This window comes from Polistes dominula, unplaced genomic scaffold (assembly GCF_049000335.1).
Source record: "Polistes dominula isolate Pdom_NZ unplaced genomic scaffold, Pdom_raw_medaka contig_75, whole genome shotgun sequence".
NCBI classification, from domain to species: domain Eukaryota; kingdom Metazoa; phylum Arthropoda; class Insecta; order Hymenoptera; family Vespidae; genus Polistes; species Polistes dominula.
The window spans coordinates 3236617-3254347 of record NW_028301003.1 but is presented as its reverse complement, the minus strand read 5'-3'; the positions used below and the strand labels follow the sequence as shown (position 1 = coordinate 3254347).

The 17731-nt window shown below is 33.4% G+C and overlaps 3 protein-coding genes across 6 annotated transcripts; 1 reads left to right on the top strand and 2 right to left on the bottom strand.

Annotated features, from left to right (window-relative positions):
- The first annotated feature begins 2198 nt into the window (after positions 1–2198).
- Positions 2199–6910, top strand: LOC149032159 (uncharacterized). Of its 2 annotated transcripts, none has more exons than XM_089173962.1 (3): positions 2199–2334; positions 4365–4525; positions 4628–6910. In XM_089173962.1, the coding sequence occupies exons 1-3, from the start codon at positions 2309–2311 to the stop codon at positions 4915–4917; spliced, it is 477 nt and encodes a 158-aa protein (XP_089030088.1). In that variant the 5' UTR covers positions 2199–2308; the 3' UTR covers positions 4918–6910. The 2 variants fall into 2 exon arrangements, with proteins under 2 accessions (XP_089030088.1, XP_089030087.1); XM_089173961.1 differs by having other exon boundaries at positions 4365–4913; positions 5270–6910.
- Positions 6911–7464: 554 nt separating this feature from the next.
- LOC149032158 (uncharacterized) lies at positions 7465–9055 on the bottom strand. The gene is made up of 2 exons (XM_089173958.1): positions 8558–9055; positions 7465–8405 (listed from the first exon to the last, which is right to left on the bottom strand). The coding sequence occupies exon 2, from the start codon at positions 8388–8390 to the stop codon at positions 7704–7706; it is 687 nt and encodes a 228-aa protein (XP_089030084.1). The 5' UTR covers positions 8391–8405; positions 8558–9055; the 3' UTR covers positions 7465–7703.
- A 353-nt stretch (positions 9056–9408) lies between these two features.
- Positions 9409–16498, bottom strand: Tti1 (Telo2 interacting protein 1). Of its 3 annotated transcripts, none has more exons than XM_089173953.1 (14): positions 16150–16498; positions 15927–16063; positions 15668–15845; positions 15400–15577; positions 15002–15324; positions 14703–14914; positions 14190–14588; positions 13844–14092; positions 13266–13772; positions 12901–13201; positions 12571–12799; positions 12355–12489; positions 12157–12271; positions 9409–9931 (listed from the first exon to the last, which is right to left on the bottom strand). In XM_089173953.1, the coding sequence occupies exons 1-13, from the start codon at positions 16341–16343 to the stop codon at positions 12161–12163; spliced, it is 3153 nt and encodes a 1050-aa protein (XP_089030079.1). In that variant the 5' UTR covers positions 16344–16498; the 3' UTR covers positions 9409–9931; positions 12157–12160. The 3 variants fall into 3 exon arrangements, with proteins under 3 accessions (XP_089030079.1, XP_015182654.2, XP_015182653.2); XM_015327168.2 differs by lacking the exon at positions 9409–9931 and adding an exon at positions 11501–11612; XM_015327167.2 differs by lacking the exon at positions 9409–9931 and having other exon boundaries at positions 11501–12271; positions 16150–16497.
- Between the last annotated feature and the right edge of the window lie 1233 nt (positions 16499–17731).

Below are 17731 nucleotides of genomic sequence, written 5' to 3'. Positions count from 1 at the left end.
CCATGGACTCGACGAAGGCCTGATGACTCCCTGACGCAGGAGGCGGTCGAACGTGGCTTTCGCCGCTGCTAAGCGCTCGCCGGAGAGGCGGCGTGGTCGCTCGAAGACAGGCGGTCCGGAGGTTGTGATGCGATGCACCACTGAGGAGCCCTGAAGCGCTGCTCCCCTCTCGGAGGGCTGGGCGAGGTCTGCGTACTCTGCGAGCAGCTTGTCGTAGGCGGTGCGATGGTGGAGATCCGAGGGTCCCGCGATGGCGTCGACCCCGTGAACGGAAGCCTTCCGGTAGTGCACTGTCGACTCCTTGGAAGAGGCCGGGTCAACCAGTCGTTGCTTCTGACTGTCCACAAGGAGGCCCGTGTGGTTGAGAAAGTCTGCTCCTAGGATGGGCACGGGCACGTCGGCGACGGTGAAAACCCATGGGAACTCGCGCTGAAGACCCAGGTTGAGCGTTAGTAGGCGTCGTCCGTAGGTGTGGATCGGTGACCCGTTGGCCGCGATGAGCTGGAGACTGTCCTGGGACAACGGTCCGGAAACCAGGCGGCGCGGCAGGAGTGATACCACGGAGCCGCAGTCGATGAGCATCACGTGTCTGAGCGAGCTCTCGTAGACGTGAAGGCGGAAGTCCGAAAAGGATCGAGCGGCGCCAACGTGTACCGCCAAGTTGTGCGGCGGCGCTACTCATTTAACGCCCTGTCCTGTTGGTAGCTGCATGGTGGAGTGCAATTCCGAGCCCTCTCCCGGAATTTCCGATGGTAGCGACACCAGGATGATCTTGCTGGCGCGGTGCCCCCCGAGGCTGCGCGTGACCCGGAGCGTGATCGAGAGCGTGATTGAGAGCGTGATTGACCGCCGAGGCTGACGGTCAGCTGGTGGAGTTGATCGGCCATCCGGTTGTTGGAGATGATCAGGTTGGCGAGCATCGCGTGCATCGTCGTGTGTTCCCCGTCCACGTTATCCCGCTGAGGTGGAAGCCTGGGAAGGGCGGTGCCTGGCGGAGAGAGATGGCGCCCCTGTCGGGTGGCACAGACGCCCGGCGCGAACTCGCAGACGCCGTCGGCCCTGGCGGCGAACTCGTCCAAGTCCATGGTCTGCAGGAGTCGCAGCAGCTGGGAGATTTGCGGAGGCAGGAGGTCGAACCACCGGACCTTGATGTCGTCGTCACTGACGTTGTCGCCGGCGAGGTGGCGCATATGGCGGAGAAGCTGAGACGGCGAGCGGTCGCCCATGGTGAGGCCGGAGAACAGCTTCTGCAGCCGTCTCTCCACGGTGTCGCCCAAACGAGCGATGACGTGCTTCTTCAGCTGCTCGTATTTACCGGTATCGGGTGGCGTCCTCAGCACATCCTGGAGCTCCCCGACTGTGTCCTGGTCCAACTCTGCTACGGCGGCGTAGTAGCGGTCGTCGTCCGAGTGCATCCTGTAGTTCCTGAAGATGGCCTCTAGCTGCACGAACCAGAGGTCCGGCCATCGACGCGTGAAGGGTGGATAGCGGACAGGTCGGCGTCCGGCGTCCGGCGTCGCTGGGCTGGCCGGCCTCGGCGTAGGTGCCGGCGGCGGTCAAGGCGTCGGAGGTCGGCGTAGTGGCCGGTGCCGTATTCTGGCGTTCGGTGTCGTCCGGGAAATAGCCGGTGCCGCGCTGGGAAGCTTTGACACGTGTGATGGGCATCTTCCCCTCTTTTTCTCTTTTTGTCGACGAGGAGGTGCAAGTGACGAAGGAAAAAGTGGGTACTCACACGAAGATGGGTGGCGCCTGAGAACACGTGGCGTTGATGAGCACGTGGTGATGAAGAGCACGTGGTGTTGAAGAGCACGTGATGTTGAAGAGCACGTGGTGTTGAAAAGCCGTGGTATGGAGAGCACGTGGTGCTGCCGAAGATGGTCCCCGGGATCACGTCGGGGTCACCAATTTGGGAATTTCTTTCCCTAGGTTACTAGGCGCATTAAGATGCGTTCTCCTTAACGCGAAGAACGGGCCGCGGAGAAAGGAATGGGCCAATGAGACTCAGTGCGGAGGAAAGAAATTTCCGATTATGTTTTTGATCCCGTGGGACGGTACTTTATTTATCGGCGTGGTGTGCCACGTGGTCACTTACAGGAAATAATGTTTATACACAGAAGATACTTTTTTTTACACAAGAGCGCGATGAGAAGAGTGCGACCGGACGGTGCGACGAACGAAGTAAGAGTGATGATATTTTTCCTGCGTATGCACCGCCACGGCGATCCAGGCATCCGGAAGTAGAGAGAGCCACGGTTGCAGTGGTCACTCTTCCGCTCTGACCAATCAAAGGCGTGGTCAAGCCAATCAGATGTCCCTGCGGAACTGCGTCACGAGGTGCTTGAGTCATATGACTCGGCCACCGGGCCTCTGGAATGCCCGAGCGGCCGGCCCCGTTATCAGCATGAGTAGACTAAACATCCTCGTGGTGCTCGAGTACGATGGAAGGGCAAGGGAAGGTGCTATCCATCGCTGCCTTCGCGTCAGCGACGATCATTCTCTGTCGGGTTTCTTAATTGTAAAGACGTAAATAAATCGGAAGTATTTTAATCAACTCTTCTAGTTCGATTATTTACTTGCCTATCCGAACCAAACAAATCCGTTATCGTTATTTTCTCGCGTATTCGTAATTCTCTATTTCGGACGCTTGTAACATAACTCTTGCGTATATTAGTGCTGACGGCCGAGAGGTGTCAGCACTTTTCCTGCGCGCGCTGCTACCGCTGCGCGCCGTTGGCCGAGAGGTGTCGGCACTGCGCTGGTGCGAGACGCCACAGATTCAAGCGGGCGGGAATGTGGCACTTTGCTCCCTGAAAACAGGGAAAGGGTTAATATTAACTGTATATATGTGTGTGTAAATATATATATATATATATATATATATATATATATATGTATAATACAAGTTTGTTCTATTTAAAATCTATATGGAAATGTAAATGCATTTGAAACTAAATACAGTTTTTGCTATTACCATATTATAAATAATTATATCAATATTAGCTTGTTCGAAAGAAAATTTCATGCATGAATACATGAATTATTATTATTATTATTTATTATTAACTGACATTATACAGAAATTCGAAAATTCATAGCTGCAAATATCAAATTCCGCCTTTGTTCACGCCCTGAGCATGACCCCACCATTCGTAATCTTTGTAGCCTATTTCTTTAAGATTTCTCCTTATATTCTCCTCCCATCAAACGTCTCGACCTATCTAATGGTCTTTCCTCGTTTGGTATAACGTCCAGGATTTTATGGTGTCGTTTTATCCTCTCTCATGCACGCCATGTGACCAGCCCATCTCAATCGGCGTGATTTTACGACGTTAATAATGGCTGCTTTGTTATACAATCGATTTATAAATAGTTATAAATGTATAATTATTTAATGTTAACTGTATATGAAGATATTTATTTAAATTTTTTTTTGTAATATTTAATATTAACTGTATATGAAAATATAACGAACTTACATACGTCTTTCAGACAAAATAAATTTGTTTTTCAAATAATGTGTTGAATAATATTTTAACGAATGACTGTATAAGTAATTTTAGATCTGACATATCAAGGTTTTATTAAGCGAGCCTAATTAAAGGTAGAAAAATTTCAAACATTTGTAGAAATATATTTTTTATATTTATTAGTTTTCTTAAATAATATAATACAGTTAAGTGTATAAACTTTTACAATAGTATGTATTAAAACTAGTCAGGTTTTTTACAGCTAGTCTTTGTTTAATATTTAATTAATTAATACAATACTACCATCATGTTGAGAGATCATGCAGTATTTTAGTTACATTCTTGAAGGACAATAGAAAAAAATTGTATTTGACAAAATCATGAGCTCGTTAGAAGAATGATAAATAATAATCAAATTTATAACTGTTAGTCTTAGTACATGTTTACATTTTGAATAGTTAATAGACTGTTTAGAATGTTTAATGATATTGATAATTCGATATTGATACTTTAAGGGGTTACATGGGTTTCACGGATTCAAAAAATCGATTTTTTTTGTTGCTTATTAAAATCTACAACATCTCTAGAATATTATCCGAAAATTTCAACTTGATCCGAGTAATAGTTTCAGAGATACAGTCTTTTAAAGTTGCGCGCTCAAGGCTACCTGCTGGGCTCTGCTTGCCGTAGGTATAAAAGAGCAGCTGCTCGTCTATTGTTCATTCGTCCTTGGTTATTTTTCTCATCTTCTAAGGGTAACTAGTTGAAATACTTCATTTGGTGATTACTTGTTGAACCACGAGGTTTATTTTGAGGTTATAAGTGCCCAAAGTAAATTATATTAAAAAATGCCTAAAGTTTCAAGATCTCAATTAGTGGACGGTGCTCGTAGAAAAGATCGACCCAAGAAACGGAGACAGTCTGTCCGAAAGGTTCAGACTCCTGGTGTGCCTGGCAGCGAGCATCAGCAACAAACACTCTTTCATCGTTCAAACACGATTATACACCATTACCAGATGATGTTTTGACTGCAATAAAACCTATTTACGAAAATCTGAGTAAGGATGAGCTTTTGGAGCGATGTGTTGGTGGTTTTACACAAGATAGCAACGAAAATTACAACCAGTTGATCTGGAAAATTACTCCAAAAATACTTCCAGCTGGTTCTAAGATCGTTGATATTGCTGCATTGACTGCTGCTTGCATTTTTAATGAAGGAACATCATCATTATTATTAATCATGCACTGTATGGACTTAAAACTTGGCCCAAATTCCCACGAATATGCCCTAAATGCTGACGAAAACCGTATCTGCGCCGCCGAGAAAAAATCTGCGAAAGAGACTCGTGAAGCCAGGATTCGTCATAGACAGGAACAAAAGGATGCCGAGGACATTGCAGATGCAGCAGATTCATTACTTTATGGCCCAGGAATCGACGATTCAATGTAAGTCAAGAAAAAAAATTTTTTTTCCTGTTCTATGGTCACTCAAAACTTTAAACGTGTTTTTCTCAAAACTATGTTTTCAAAGTCGGTTGTCAAGATTTTTCGAAGGCTACTCCACCGATCTCGATGAAATTTTAAACAGGTCTTCGAAATACAATTTACAAGGACTTGGACGAAGGATTTTTTTTTTTTTCAATTACAACTATTTTTTTTTTTTAATGCCGCGGAATTTTTACTGAATTCTGCATTTTTTTTGTAAAAACCGTTGTCAAACATCCAATTTTCATTTTTTTTTCCTTCGTCCAATTTCTAGTTTGAAGCCTTAACTAAAACAAGTATTTTTTTTTTCACTTCAGATGATCCTGCTTGGAGTTCTGCTGTCAACGCGAATGCACCTTTTTTCCGAGGGCTCGCCGGGAATGACGTCACAATGGCGGAGTTTTTAATATATTTTTGTTTAAATTTCAGAAAATGTTTATTAAATATGTATCTTTAAGATAATAAAAAATTTGAATCAAATATTTCATATATTATATGAAAAAAAAAATCTTGAAAATACGCCGTTTTTACCCGGATGAAACCCATGTAACCCCTTAAAATCTATCCCTGGTACCTCTTACCTCTTAATTGTTGAATTTAAACTGTTGAATCGATCAGTATCCGTTAGATGATTAAGATATCAGTTGATCTTTTGTCTCCATTTGTGTTAATTTTATACTTTTATACTGTAAACATTTTTATTATTCGTTACAATATTGATTAAAATATCCGTTTTTTTACAAATACACGTGTGTAAATAATAAAATAGAAGAAAATATAAATTATTGACGTATTTTCAAGAAAAAATATTATTTCAACGTAAAATACAAAAAGGAAAAGAGAACATAGTGTTCATTGGTGAAATTGAAACCAAAAAAAAAAACTTGAAACATATTATACTTACGTGATATAAAAAATTATCAAAAGTTTTATTTGTTTTGTGAATAATGAATTATTTTTTAGAGGATTTCGAAAATGTTGGTCTTCAATTAATTAAAAAATATGATCCTGAAACGATGAATTTTCTTCGATGGCGAAATGAGTTTGAATTTACAATGAAGTTACTTGATATAAAACATAAAAGTTATTATTTAATAAAAATGCTTGAACATTCAGCTATCAATTTTATTACGGAACATGTAGATCCTTACAAACCTTTAGAAGTTACATACGATGTGCTAATGACAATATTACAGCAAAGATATTCACCACATGATGTATACTATTCACTTTTAAAACGTTCAGAGTATCGAGTTCAACTCCTTGGTGAATCTGTAGAAAGTTATTTTAACGCTGTAAAAGACTTAATATATCAATACCATGATGGACCTCAAGCAGATAATATTATACTAAAGCAATTTATAGCTGGATTAAGTAGCTATCTATGTCGCGAAACGTTGGAAGCGATACCAAATTTATCACTTCGGGATGCATTAAAGTATGCCAAACGTATGGAATTGGATAGGAATTCATTAATATGTTTTTAATTACTCAATTATTAATTGCAATAAAATCAATTATTTAAACAAGTTAAAAAATACTTTTCATACAGATGAGCCTGTTTAAAAGACATTCAAGAATAATTTTATGTAAAAAATCATGGATTTTATTAAAAGATTCGATTCATTACTGAACGTTATAATATTATAATATAATCTGTAAACACAAGAAGTATTGGGAATCAATAAAATTGTTACTTTATAGGGATATCTTTATCATCCAAGATGAAACTTCATGTTTTATAACTTGTTATACAGTATTATTGTATTTTTTATTAATTTAATTTAATGTTTTCTTTAAAGTTTTGTTGTTTTTTCATTTCAATTATTGTATCATAATAATTTAATTGTATTAGGAAATATATAATCACTTTAATCAAACAACATGTATGTTTATAATAAATGTCCATGAATGACTGATACGTAAAAATAAAAAGTTATGTGATATAGACTTCAAAAACGTGGAAAAAAAAAGAAATCTATTATTGATATTGTTAAAATAAGTGTAAGTGTAATTCCAATAAATTCTTTTCAAATAAACACTAATAAAGATAAATTAAATTATAATTGGACTTTTTTTCTTATTATTAATAAATCATCTTTATCATTATTATTATTAATATTATCGTTAATAATTTGTATTCCTTTTAATTATTATTATTATACTATTAATATTTATTTTTTTTATAAGTGTAAAATAATAGGGAATTTTTATACTGTAAGGTTTGAAACTGCAAGAAATCTATTGAAAAATAAACTAATACTAACTCATTTTTATTATATAACTATATTACATTTAAAAGTAAAATTTTCTTATATTGTAAGAAGTTTTAGGAACTACATAATATCACATTAAATGGAATATTATTTTATCAATGATTAACCTTTTAGCTACTAAAGCTAAATGATTACATTCCAAATAATAAGCAAACTGTTTAAAATGTTCAATCATGTTAAAACTTTAAACAAGCACTTATGTTAGATATTTAATATTTAACCCCTTCTACCTCTTGCATAGTTTTCATTATGTGAAAAACACATTTTTCAATAGTCTCTTTTAGAATTAACCAAAACCCCGAATAAACAAGAGTATTACATTAAATTGAGAATAATTATACAGAAATACAATACTGTGGGAAGTTTTACAGTAGTTAAAAGGTTAATTTTAACACACACAAAAAGCATAGCATCTATCAATCCCATGTCTTCTTGTTTGTAAATGTTAGAACGGGCAGATCGGTTGTATCTTTCCTTAGAAGTCCTCTTTACCTTCGGCCAGACGCAATTGAAGTTTTTTGTGTAAAAAGCTAGATTGTGCGCGAGCACGTTTTGAAATTCTCTCTAACTGTAACCGTTCTATATTTAATGCCCAATTCTGTGCCATCTTTAACGTTTTGAACGGAATAGTCGATAATAAATTTTGTATATATTCATTTAATCCCAAAATATATTCCGTTATTCCGTATTTATCCTCAGCCGCTAAGCAACACTTTTTTTCTTCGTCTGACAAAAAAATGTCACAAATAATTGATACTTGAACGTCTGAATGAGCTACGTTAAATCTTTTATTATAATCTAATACTCTATGTTTTCCTTGTTTGCACATACTTCTATCTTTTCTATATTTTAAACGTATCAATCCACCATTGGAACTTAAATGAAGAATCTCAAATAATTCGTCTCTTGTGCGAATGTCATATAGTATTGACATAATCTTAGCTTTGCCAATTATTTTATTTTCTTTGACTAATCCAAGGAATAAGATTTTTTCATCCTCGGCAAGTCTAGATAATACACCATCTATTTCGGAAATAAAATCTTTAAATGATGTGGTTAGTCCATCGTATTCGCTTATAAAATGTAAATATTTTCTTAATTTATCTTGAATCTTCTTCCGCAGAGCTATTTCATAATGTAAGCTGTTAATTTCTGCATCCATTGTCGCAACTCTATTCTGTAAAAATTGGGTAAATTTTTGAAACTCAGCTGCATCTATATATTGAGTCATTTTTATCTTTTTAGCGACAATATCTCAAATACTTAACTAGCTGACTCGTCAGTTGGGATATATCAGTATTTGAGTTAATAGAAAAGTGTTGTACTTACTGTACAATTGAAGTGTCTGTTCTCTCAAGTACCCTTAGGTCGACTTGCCAAACTTTGTCTTTTTCAAGACCCTCGAGAGCCACTGATTCCTTCCTTTAGAAATCTCACACAGCTATCACCAAAATTGTTACGCTGAAATATTTATTCGATGTTAAATTCGCGATGGTTTTCGAATAATTTAAGAATTCGACTTGTTGAATTCTTAACGGAGACAACTTGCAAGCGTGACGGTCAGAGTCGAAAAGAGTTTCGGATGTCGAGGAAGGTACTTTTAAAGGAAATCGGAAGAAGGAGTTCTGGAAAAAGGGCGTTTTTTTATTAAAAAGGAGTTTCTTATTGGTGTTCCCATGGTGCAGTGGGAGATTTCCTAAAATTCCACATCCTTCCGTTAAAGAAGTTTTTTCAGGTAGTAGGGTCTACGGCTTGGCGTAAATATTCTCTAAATATTTTTAATTTTATTTTTAAATTTAATTAATAATTATAAATTAAACTAGGGTGCCCCGGCCACGCGCTGCTGTGGCTAATAAATATATAGATAGATCTGAATCTACGCACATAACATTTGTCTTCTTTTTCTATTTCTTAATATCGAGCAAACTGCGCATGCGCAGTAACATGAGATCACCACTTACTTCACATCGAATAATTTTACCTTTTAAAGGAAAAATAATTATGGTGGGTCACCCTTATCACTCAGGGGTATAAGAAATATAAGAAAAACTATTCTCATACCTACCGAATATACACAAAAAATTTCATATAAATCGGTCAAGTCGTTTCGGAGAATATGAATAACAAACACTGTGACAGGGGAATTTTATAGATATAAAAAAAGATAAAACACATGATAATCAATTTATACAATACATTATATAAGTATTAAATAATTATAATATATAATTATAAAATATAAATGATACATAATACAATTGTAAACATTACTCTTTTGAAGTTATAAATAATATTATTATTATTATTTATTATTTTTATTCGATTTAAATTAAGGATAATAAAAAACATGGAACCGAGATAGAATTTGATTCAGTGAAATTGCAATTATAAATTTGTACAGTAGGGATCCTGTAGGAGGGATGCGCCATACGTATTCAGCTCATGTGTCATTAGCTGAAAATTTTGGGGGACCGCTTCCGATCCAAAGCGCAGCCATGTTTATCTTTAGTATGTATTATGAACCTAACCTATAACTTATCGTTTGTTTACAGACTTTTTGTTTGTGATGAATAATCATGGTTCGACAGTGTATTCTTAATTACTGCAAAAGTTCAACAAAAACTACGCAAGACCGTAAATTTTGTTATTTTCCAAAAAAAGAAGAACGTCGAAAATTGTGGTTGCAAAATAGTAATGTTGTAACTGAAAATGTAAAAAAATATTCAGTTTTATGTGATGTAAGATTTTGTCTGATGATACTAATTTTTAATTGATTTTAAACTAAACTAATAAATATTAAAAATATTATTAGAGAAAACGATAGTTCTAATGAAAATAGCGATTTGAAACGTGCATCATTATCTTTACCATCATCTTTATCATCATCTTCAGTAGTTTTTTTCTCAACTATTGATTTGAATGCTACATATTATATTGCGGGATATTTAGTTAACGGCATTCTAACGAAAACCAAAACATATTGTGATAAATGTTCGGATAGTGTAGGCTCGCGTAAGCCGACTACGTATTACTATCCTACATTTACTAGAATGAAACGCGTAACTGATAAAGATAGAATATTTTTTGTTAACATTAAAAGTTTTAACTTTTTTTAAGTATGGAAAGAATTTTTCGAACGCAATACAAATATGTTTGTGATAATGTAAAAGAAGGCGTGCAAAAATACTTTATAAATGAATTCGAGAAACTTGATTTAACGACTACAAAATGTCACAATCTGAAAAAGAGGATCATTAATAGGTACTCTCTGTTTAGATTGCGAAGTGCATCGCGTAGGTATAATCGCAAAAATTTACAAAATTTTAAGCAAACAAATCTCAGTTCGAGTAAAACTATGACCATGTACCACATTGAGAAATAAAAATATGTTAAAATAAATCTATTTTTTAATTGTTTTATATATTAGTCTTATTATTATTATTATTAATATAATATATATAGTAGATAATTATATTTATCATAATTGTATAAATTCCTACAAATTATTTTGAAATTTCAAAATACTGTAATGCCTTTTATCAAATCAAACTTAATTAAGTCTTTCTTATTGAATTTATAATAATTTTTTTGTGTAATCTATTCTATTTTAATATAAATTTTTAATTATCATTAAATATAGTTCTTTTTTTTCTGTATTTGATGCAATTCATTATTTCATAATTATTTCAACGTTTGAATCATTCGCGCGCAAAATCGAGTTCCGGTTTCCCAAAAATGTATATGGCGCATCCTAGGGATCCTGTAGGAGGGATGCGCCATTCATATTCAGCTCATGTGCCATTGGCTGAAAATTTTGGGGGACCGCTTGAATTTATAATAATTTTTTCGTGTAACCTATTCTATTTTAATAGAAATTTTTAATTATCATTAAATATAGTTCATTTTTTTTCTGTATTTGATGCAATTCATTATTTCATAATTATTTCAACGTTTGAATCATTCGCGCGCAAAATCGAGTTCCGGTCCCCCAGCAATGTACATGGCGCATCCCTTCTACAGGATCCCTAGCGCAACTCTCCTATAGGATCCCTATTGTACAGTTACTCATTATGCCACCGATGGTTCATATAAAAAAAATTAAATGAAACGATTGGTGTTTGACCCTACTCTTAAGATATAATATATGATCTAAAAGTTCCAAAAAAATTGGAAAAAACAGTACACACTCTGCCATTGTTATAAAAAGTATTCATTGTTTCAGCATCGATAAAACATATGAGAGAAATTATATATTATACACAGACTAGATAGTTTACTCTTTTAAATATTTTTAATTTATTCAAAGATATGCAATTTAATGCATGCTGAGAAGATTGTAAAAATAACTGTTTATGTTCACGCAGAATATAATTCATTCTTATACCTATGAAAAAAAAAATATCTTTATTATAATATCATCAAGTATTAAAAAGTTTCTGTTAATGTTAACATTATTATTATTATTTTCTATTTGTACACATTTTGCTAATTGTACACATTCCACAATAATGAAAGTAGGGTGAATTCTATATGTATACTAAGGATGCCCCGCCACGTGTTGCTGTGGCTCACAATCAGTTCGATACTTTGTTAATAAACAAATAATTTGCAATAAATTAAGATATAAACTATCCTATCTTTCAAGTTGAATGAAACTGCACACAGTGTGCAAAATTTGATTAAAATCGGTTCAGTAGTTTAGTAGTCTATTGCGAATAAACAACGTGACACATAATTTATATATATTAAAGAAAGAAGAAAGAAGAAGAAGAAGAAGATATTAGTTATATACGATTAAAAAATATAAATCAACACGTACACGATTCTAGAAAATGATGTTCAGACATCATGGAAAGATAATATTTTTCGCCATACAAGTTTTCCTATACAAATTGTCAAAAATTGACATATTTTTTTGATACTCTCACCTTTTTAATTATCGTTTACTATCTCTGTAGGCATTTCACTACATTTGTTATCGCATAATGTGATTATTGTTTTCACATTTTGTACATATTCTTTTGACATTACATTTGTTGTATTCTGAAAGAATATAAAATAACAATGTATAAAACTTATATATTGAACAAAAGTATATTATTTAATGAAATAGATATGTACGGTACCTTCAAGAAAACAAAATTGTATATTTCATTGATTGGAATTGGTGCTACTTTAGAATGCCAAATACTAAAACATTTTGTCAAAACCATATCACCATTGTAATCGGCAAGTTCTTTATACAAATTCATGCAACATTGCTACAAGAAATATCATATAATTAATCTCTCCCTCTTTTATGTATATATTATTAAATTATTCAACGATAATATATACTTTACCTGTAATATTGGATGTTGTAACGAACTGAGATATACTTCTGTAATACTCAATATATTCCATAGATCTTTTTCAATAATGTTCAAATCTTGTACTATTGTTCCCAACGTAGATAATAATTCTTTTTGAAGTTTGTACATTTGTGTAAATTGATAAGCCGCATCTTTAGACTTCTTATAACTTTCTTTAGCAGATTTATTCATAAAATCTGACAATGGTGGTAATATTTGTCTAAATTGTTTATAAGATTCGATTAAAAACAAAAATTACATTTTTATCTTACAAAACCAAAAAAAAACAAAAACAAAAACAAAATGAACAAATGAACTTACTTCAATGTTCTAGATCTAATGAAATCCTTTGAAACATGAGCAAGTACGCGTAATAATTGCCATGAACGATTAATCAAAAGTACATTTTGATCTTTAAACCTGTCTACTAATGGATGCCAAATTTGATGTACGATTGGTAACAATTGATTTTCATATTTAATTAATATTGGTAAACCTTCCTCTAATGTTAACATAGCGATAAGTAATTGCTTTCTATCTTTTGAAGGTAAAAAATGTAAGCAACTTTTCAAAACATCTTCGACCATTTTTATGTGCGTTGGTAAATTTTTCTTTTCCTCTTCTATAAAAAAACAAAAAATACTTTTTATTTTACGATATAAATAAATCATTTACAAAATACATACCTTCTTCCTCAGCTATCGAATTCGTTTCAGTTTGTTCATTTTGTTTCTCTATATTTTCTTCATCCGTAATTTCATCGTTAAAATTTTCATCAATTTGTTCATTTGCTTTTCTTTCTTCTTTTGAATTAACTAACGTAGGTGATGTTTTTGTTACATTTGCGTCTAGTTCTGCTGTTAATTTCTTTATATACAATATAAATATATAAAAAACGTTTAAAAATGAATAAGTATTACGTTTTTGAGAAACACTATTTAATTGCAAAAGAACATCCAGTACAATTTCTTTTAAACATGGTAACACGTCCATAGAACTATATTTCATGACAACTTTGACAACATCAAGTACTCCTGGATTTCTCTCTAATCTACGTAACTTAATAGTCACATGATAAGAAAAATAATCTACATTTGCACGTAAAAGATCTCCTATTGTTTCATATTTTAATGCTTCTGCAATATTTTCTAAAGTTTCTATTCCTACTCGACTTAAAAGACTATTTGTACTTCCTGTAATAAAAAAAATTGTAATTAAAATACGCATGTATATATAAAAGCATGAAAATAATGATAATATATACCAGCTCTTTCTATAACAAAATATAAAATTTTGAGAAGAAATTTTTCAAAATTGCGTCCTAAATTTTTAGCAATTTGTCCTAAGCCTTCCGTTAATAGACAACATTGTACAACATTACTTTGTGCAACGCGTAACGATATATCTTCTGTAACTTCGATAGGTAAATACCAAAAATCTTCAGTAATATATAATTCAATGATTTCCTTATACAATGATAACGTTGATGTATTATTATTGCATGTAATAGGAACTGTAACATTAAAACATGATAAATTCAACTTGGTTGTAGACAAATTGAAATTTCTATTAATCTAATTTTTCTCTCATTATTAATATTTGTCAATTACCATTGACTATTGAATTAAGTAGATATATTAATTCTTTCCTATGTTGAGGTACATTATACATAGCTTGAAAAATATTGTCGATTAAAATTCTTAAATCACTGTACGTTCCTAGAAGCTCGCATATAGTAACAATTTTGTCTTTACAACAAGGATCCTGTATAAACTTCAATTGTTTCCATAAATGCGTTTGACTACGATGAGTTAAATCATCAAAATCTTTTACACCGACATCTTCTAAAAGAGTAATACCATTGCAATCGATTTCAATGATGTATACAAGAGCTTGTATCAATCTTCGTACATGTGCTGCAGATTGTATTGTAGCTGGCAATCTTTCTTTTCCTAATAATCTTAAATATCCACAAAGATGATTTAAACCTACTAATTGTTCGCTATCATCTGTAAATGTGTGAAATAAACATTAAATATTAAATATAAAACATGTAGACATGAATATTCATACTTGTTATTAAAATGATAATGTATAAGTAATATTAAATACATCATTCTTACCAGAACTTCTTATAATACGTGGCAATTGTGTAAGTAATTTATAAAAACTTTCTTCTAATAATTCTACCAATGGTTTCATATCTATATTCTTCATATAAGATTCATTAATTTGATCTAACGATTTTTTAGCTTCTTCTTTAACTTCTTCATTGTCATCTTCAGATAAGGAAATCAAATATTCTATTAACTGCATAATGCTTGGCTTCATATTTCTTGATAAAATAAATATTATGTCAATAAATGATGAATTAAATGAAAAATATATTAATTATTTATTATTAATAATTGTTAATATTAACCTGGCACACTTTGATATTAATAAACTAATACTTGTAGTCAATTCTTTTCTAACTTTAAAATGTGAATGTTTTCTTAAAGGATTCATTGCTCTTACAAGTACGTTTAATTTAATAGCTGCTGCATTTAACCACTCTCGATTTCTCTTAGTCGAATTTAAAATCTTTTCAACTCCATTAACTCCTTCACCATGTAATTTATTTTCTAACGGATCAATCACATTAGTTACTTCTTCTTTAATGTTAAAAATCGATGGTGTAGTTTCTTCATCGAGCTTATCTTGCATTACAAGATGTATTATCCTAGCCCATGCTCTGATAGCCATCTAATATAATTTTAATCTATCAAGTATAATAATAATAAAAAAAAATATTATACTAAAAAATATAAATTTTAATACCATTGTAACTTTATGACCTTGAATATCACTTCCCAAAGCAACTTCCTGCAATCCACCAACGATACCTGGTAACAATAACATTATAGTATCTGCTACTTGACTTACAAAGACGATATCAAACTGGTTGGAAGAATCGCTTACATAGCACAAAACCATTACAGTTTCTATTGCTATTAACCTGTATCATAGAACAATTTTCATATCGTTACAACATATTATTTGTAATATCGATAAAAGATAGACAAAAAAAAATCAAATAATATATTACCTCAAGAAACGTGATTTTTCATGTTTAGCAATTGATACACTTAAATATATACTATGAGCAAGTTTCGGTGCATATTGTCGTGTATATAATTCTTCAATGACATTTGTAAAAGAATTATTTAATAAATCTTGAATACAGAGTAGTACTGTTTCTTTCAATTCTTCAGAGAAAGAAATAACTGTAAAATTACATGCAATTATAAAAAATAACTTTATACCAGTATCAGTTTAATTTAATAAATGAAAATTGTTATACATACCCTTTTGAGGTTCATTCTTGTCATAAATTAAAGATAAAACAATAGTATATAACTTGTCAAAAGCTTTATATTTTGTTATTTTACCTTTTGATAAAACAGCTCTTATGATTTTCACTAAATGTTCCTTGCAATGTTTACTAAAAATAAATAGAACAAACAAATGAAATGACACAATATTCTTATTAAGGTTATTAAAATATATTATGCATTATTATTATATTACCTGACAATTTCATTTTGTAAATGTACAATTACAGGAAATAAAATGTAATCAAATAAATCTTGAATAGCACCATCGGAGATTGTTTTTATACACTCAATAATCTCCAACGAACAATTAATACTTGGATTTTTCAATAATGAATCGCAAAGTGGTTTAAGTGAAGTAAAACCTTTTTGAAGTTCATGCCGATCCATTATTTTTAAATAAAAATAAATCTATCAATTTTTATCTTCGATAACATTAATATGTTACCCGTAAAATGTTAGTAAATACTTTAAGAGCTAGTACTTTTATACGTCTTCTTAATTTGAGGTTATGTTTTTAAACCATCGTTAATAGAAACATTTGTTTACGTGAACGGTCGGTAATAGTCGGCAATAGTCGGAATTTACCAACAGTGTAGCCAGATGGTAGAACATTTCTACCCCTTCTCTCGAGCGTCGCAGCATGCCTCGCACACAACGAAATGTTACGTGTCGGTGTGTCGGAAAACCGAAAGAATCCGAGGGAAGCCGAGATTAGCTACACGACAGAAGAGAAGTAATACCCCCACCACGCGCCGCGGAGAAATACATGGAGACAATGCACATTTGACAATGTTTAAAACAATGTCGCTTGCGAAGCGAGTGCGCTTAATGAATGCTTAAAATTTCTGAAAGTTTCACAAAAATTGCCATATAAATAACAAAAACAAAACAAATCTGAAACTCGAAGTTTAATAGAAATTGCAAAGGATTTTGTTAAGGTACGGCTGATAAAAAAGACAACGCAGAGTTAATATGAAAAAGTAAGATTTATTATAAGAAACGGTGGAAAAGAAAGAACTGTTGAACAAGCCTAGAGCTAGACCCAGTGATCCCAGAGACTTTAGTTCGTCTGATCGACACAGGGCCGTAAAATTATCGTGCACACCGGAAAATTATCGTACGCACAGGAAAAATTTTGAATTTGTGGGATTAGATTTTTAAAATCTGAAAAAAGATTACAAATTCCAACTTTTTCAAAGTTGATGACCTTTTTTTTTAGTCTTCAAGTTGAAACAAGCTGTCTTAGGAACGGTGTACAGTAGGGGAATATCAGATCGTACAGTTGTGGTTCGTTCTTCTCGACATATCCAATCAAAATCGCAAGTTGAACCGTTCAACTTACCCGTTTGTAAAATTTGATGATTAAAAAAAAAAAAAAGGTCATCAACTTGAAAAAGTTGGAACTTGGACACTTTTTCCGACTTTTTCAAAATTTTGTCCGAGATTTGTCGGATTTCAAATTTCAAATTTTCCCGGGGCGTACAATAATTTTCTGCCGCGTACGATAATTTTGCGCCCCTGTGTCGATCAAACGAACTAAAGTCTCTGGGATCACTGCTTATGTACGCTATTCTTAACACTCCCTCCCGGTATGTCTCGATACTCCACAACATTTAATTAATAAACTCTTTAAATGATTTAAACCATACAATATATTCAACAACATCTTTAAGTTATTAGAATCGTAAATAGATTAAGGGTTCATTCTGGTTTATCATTTTGAAAAAATTAATTTTTTTTTTTTGCATTTTTCGAAAGTAGACATATGTAGAATT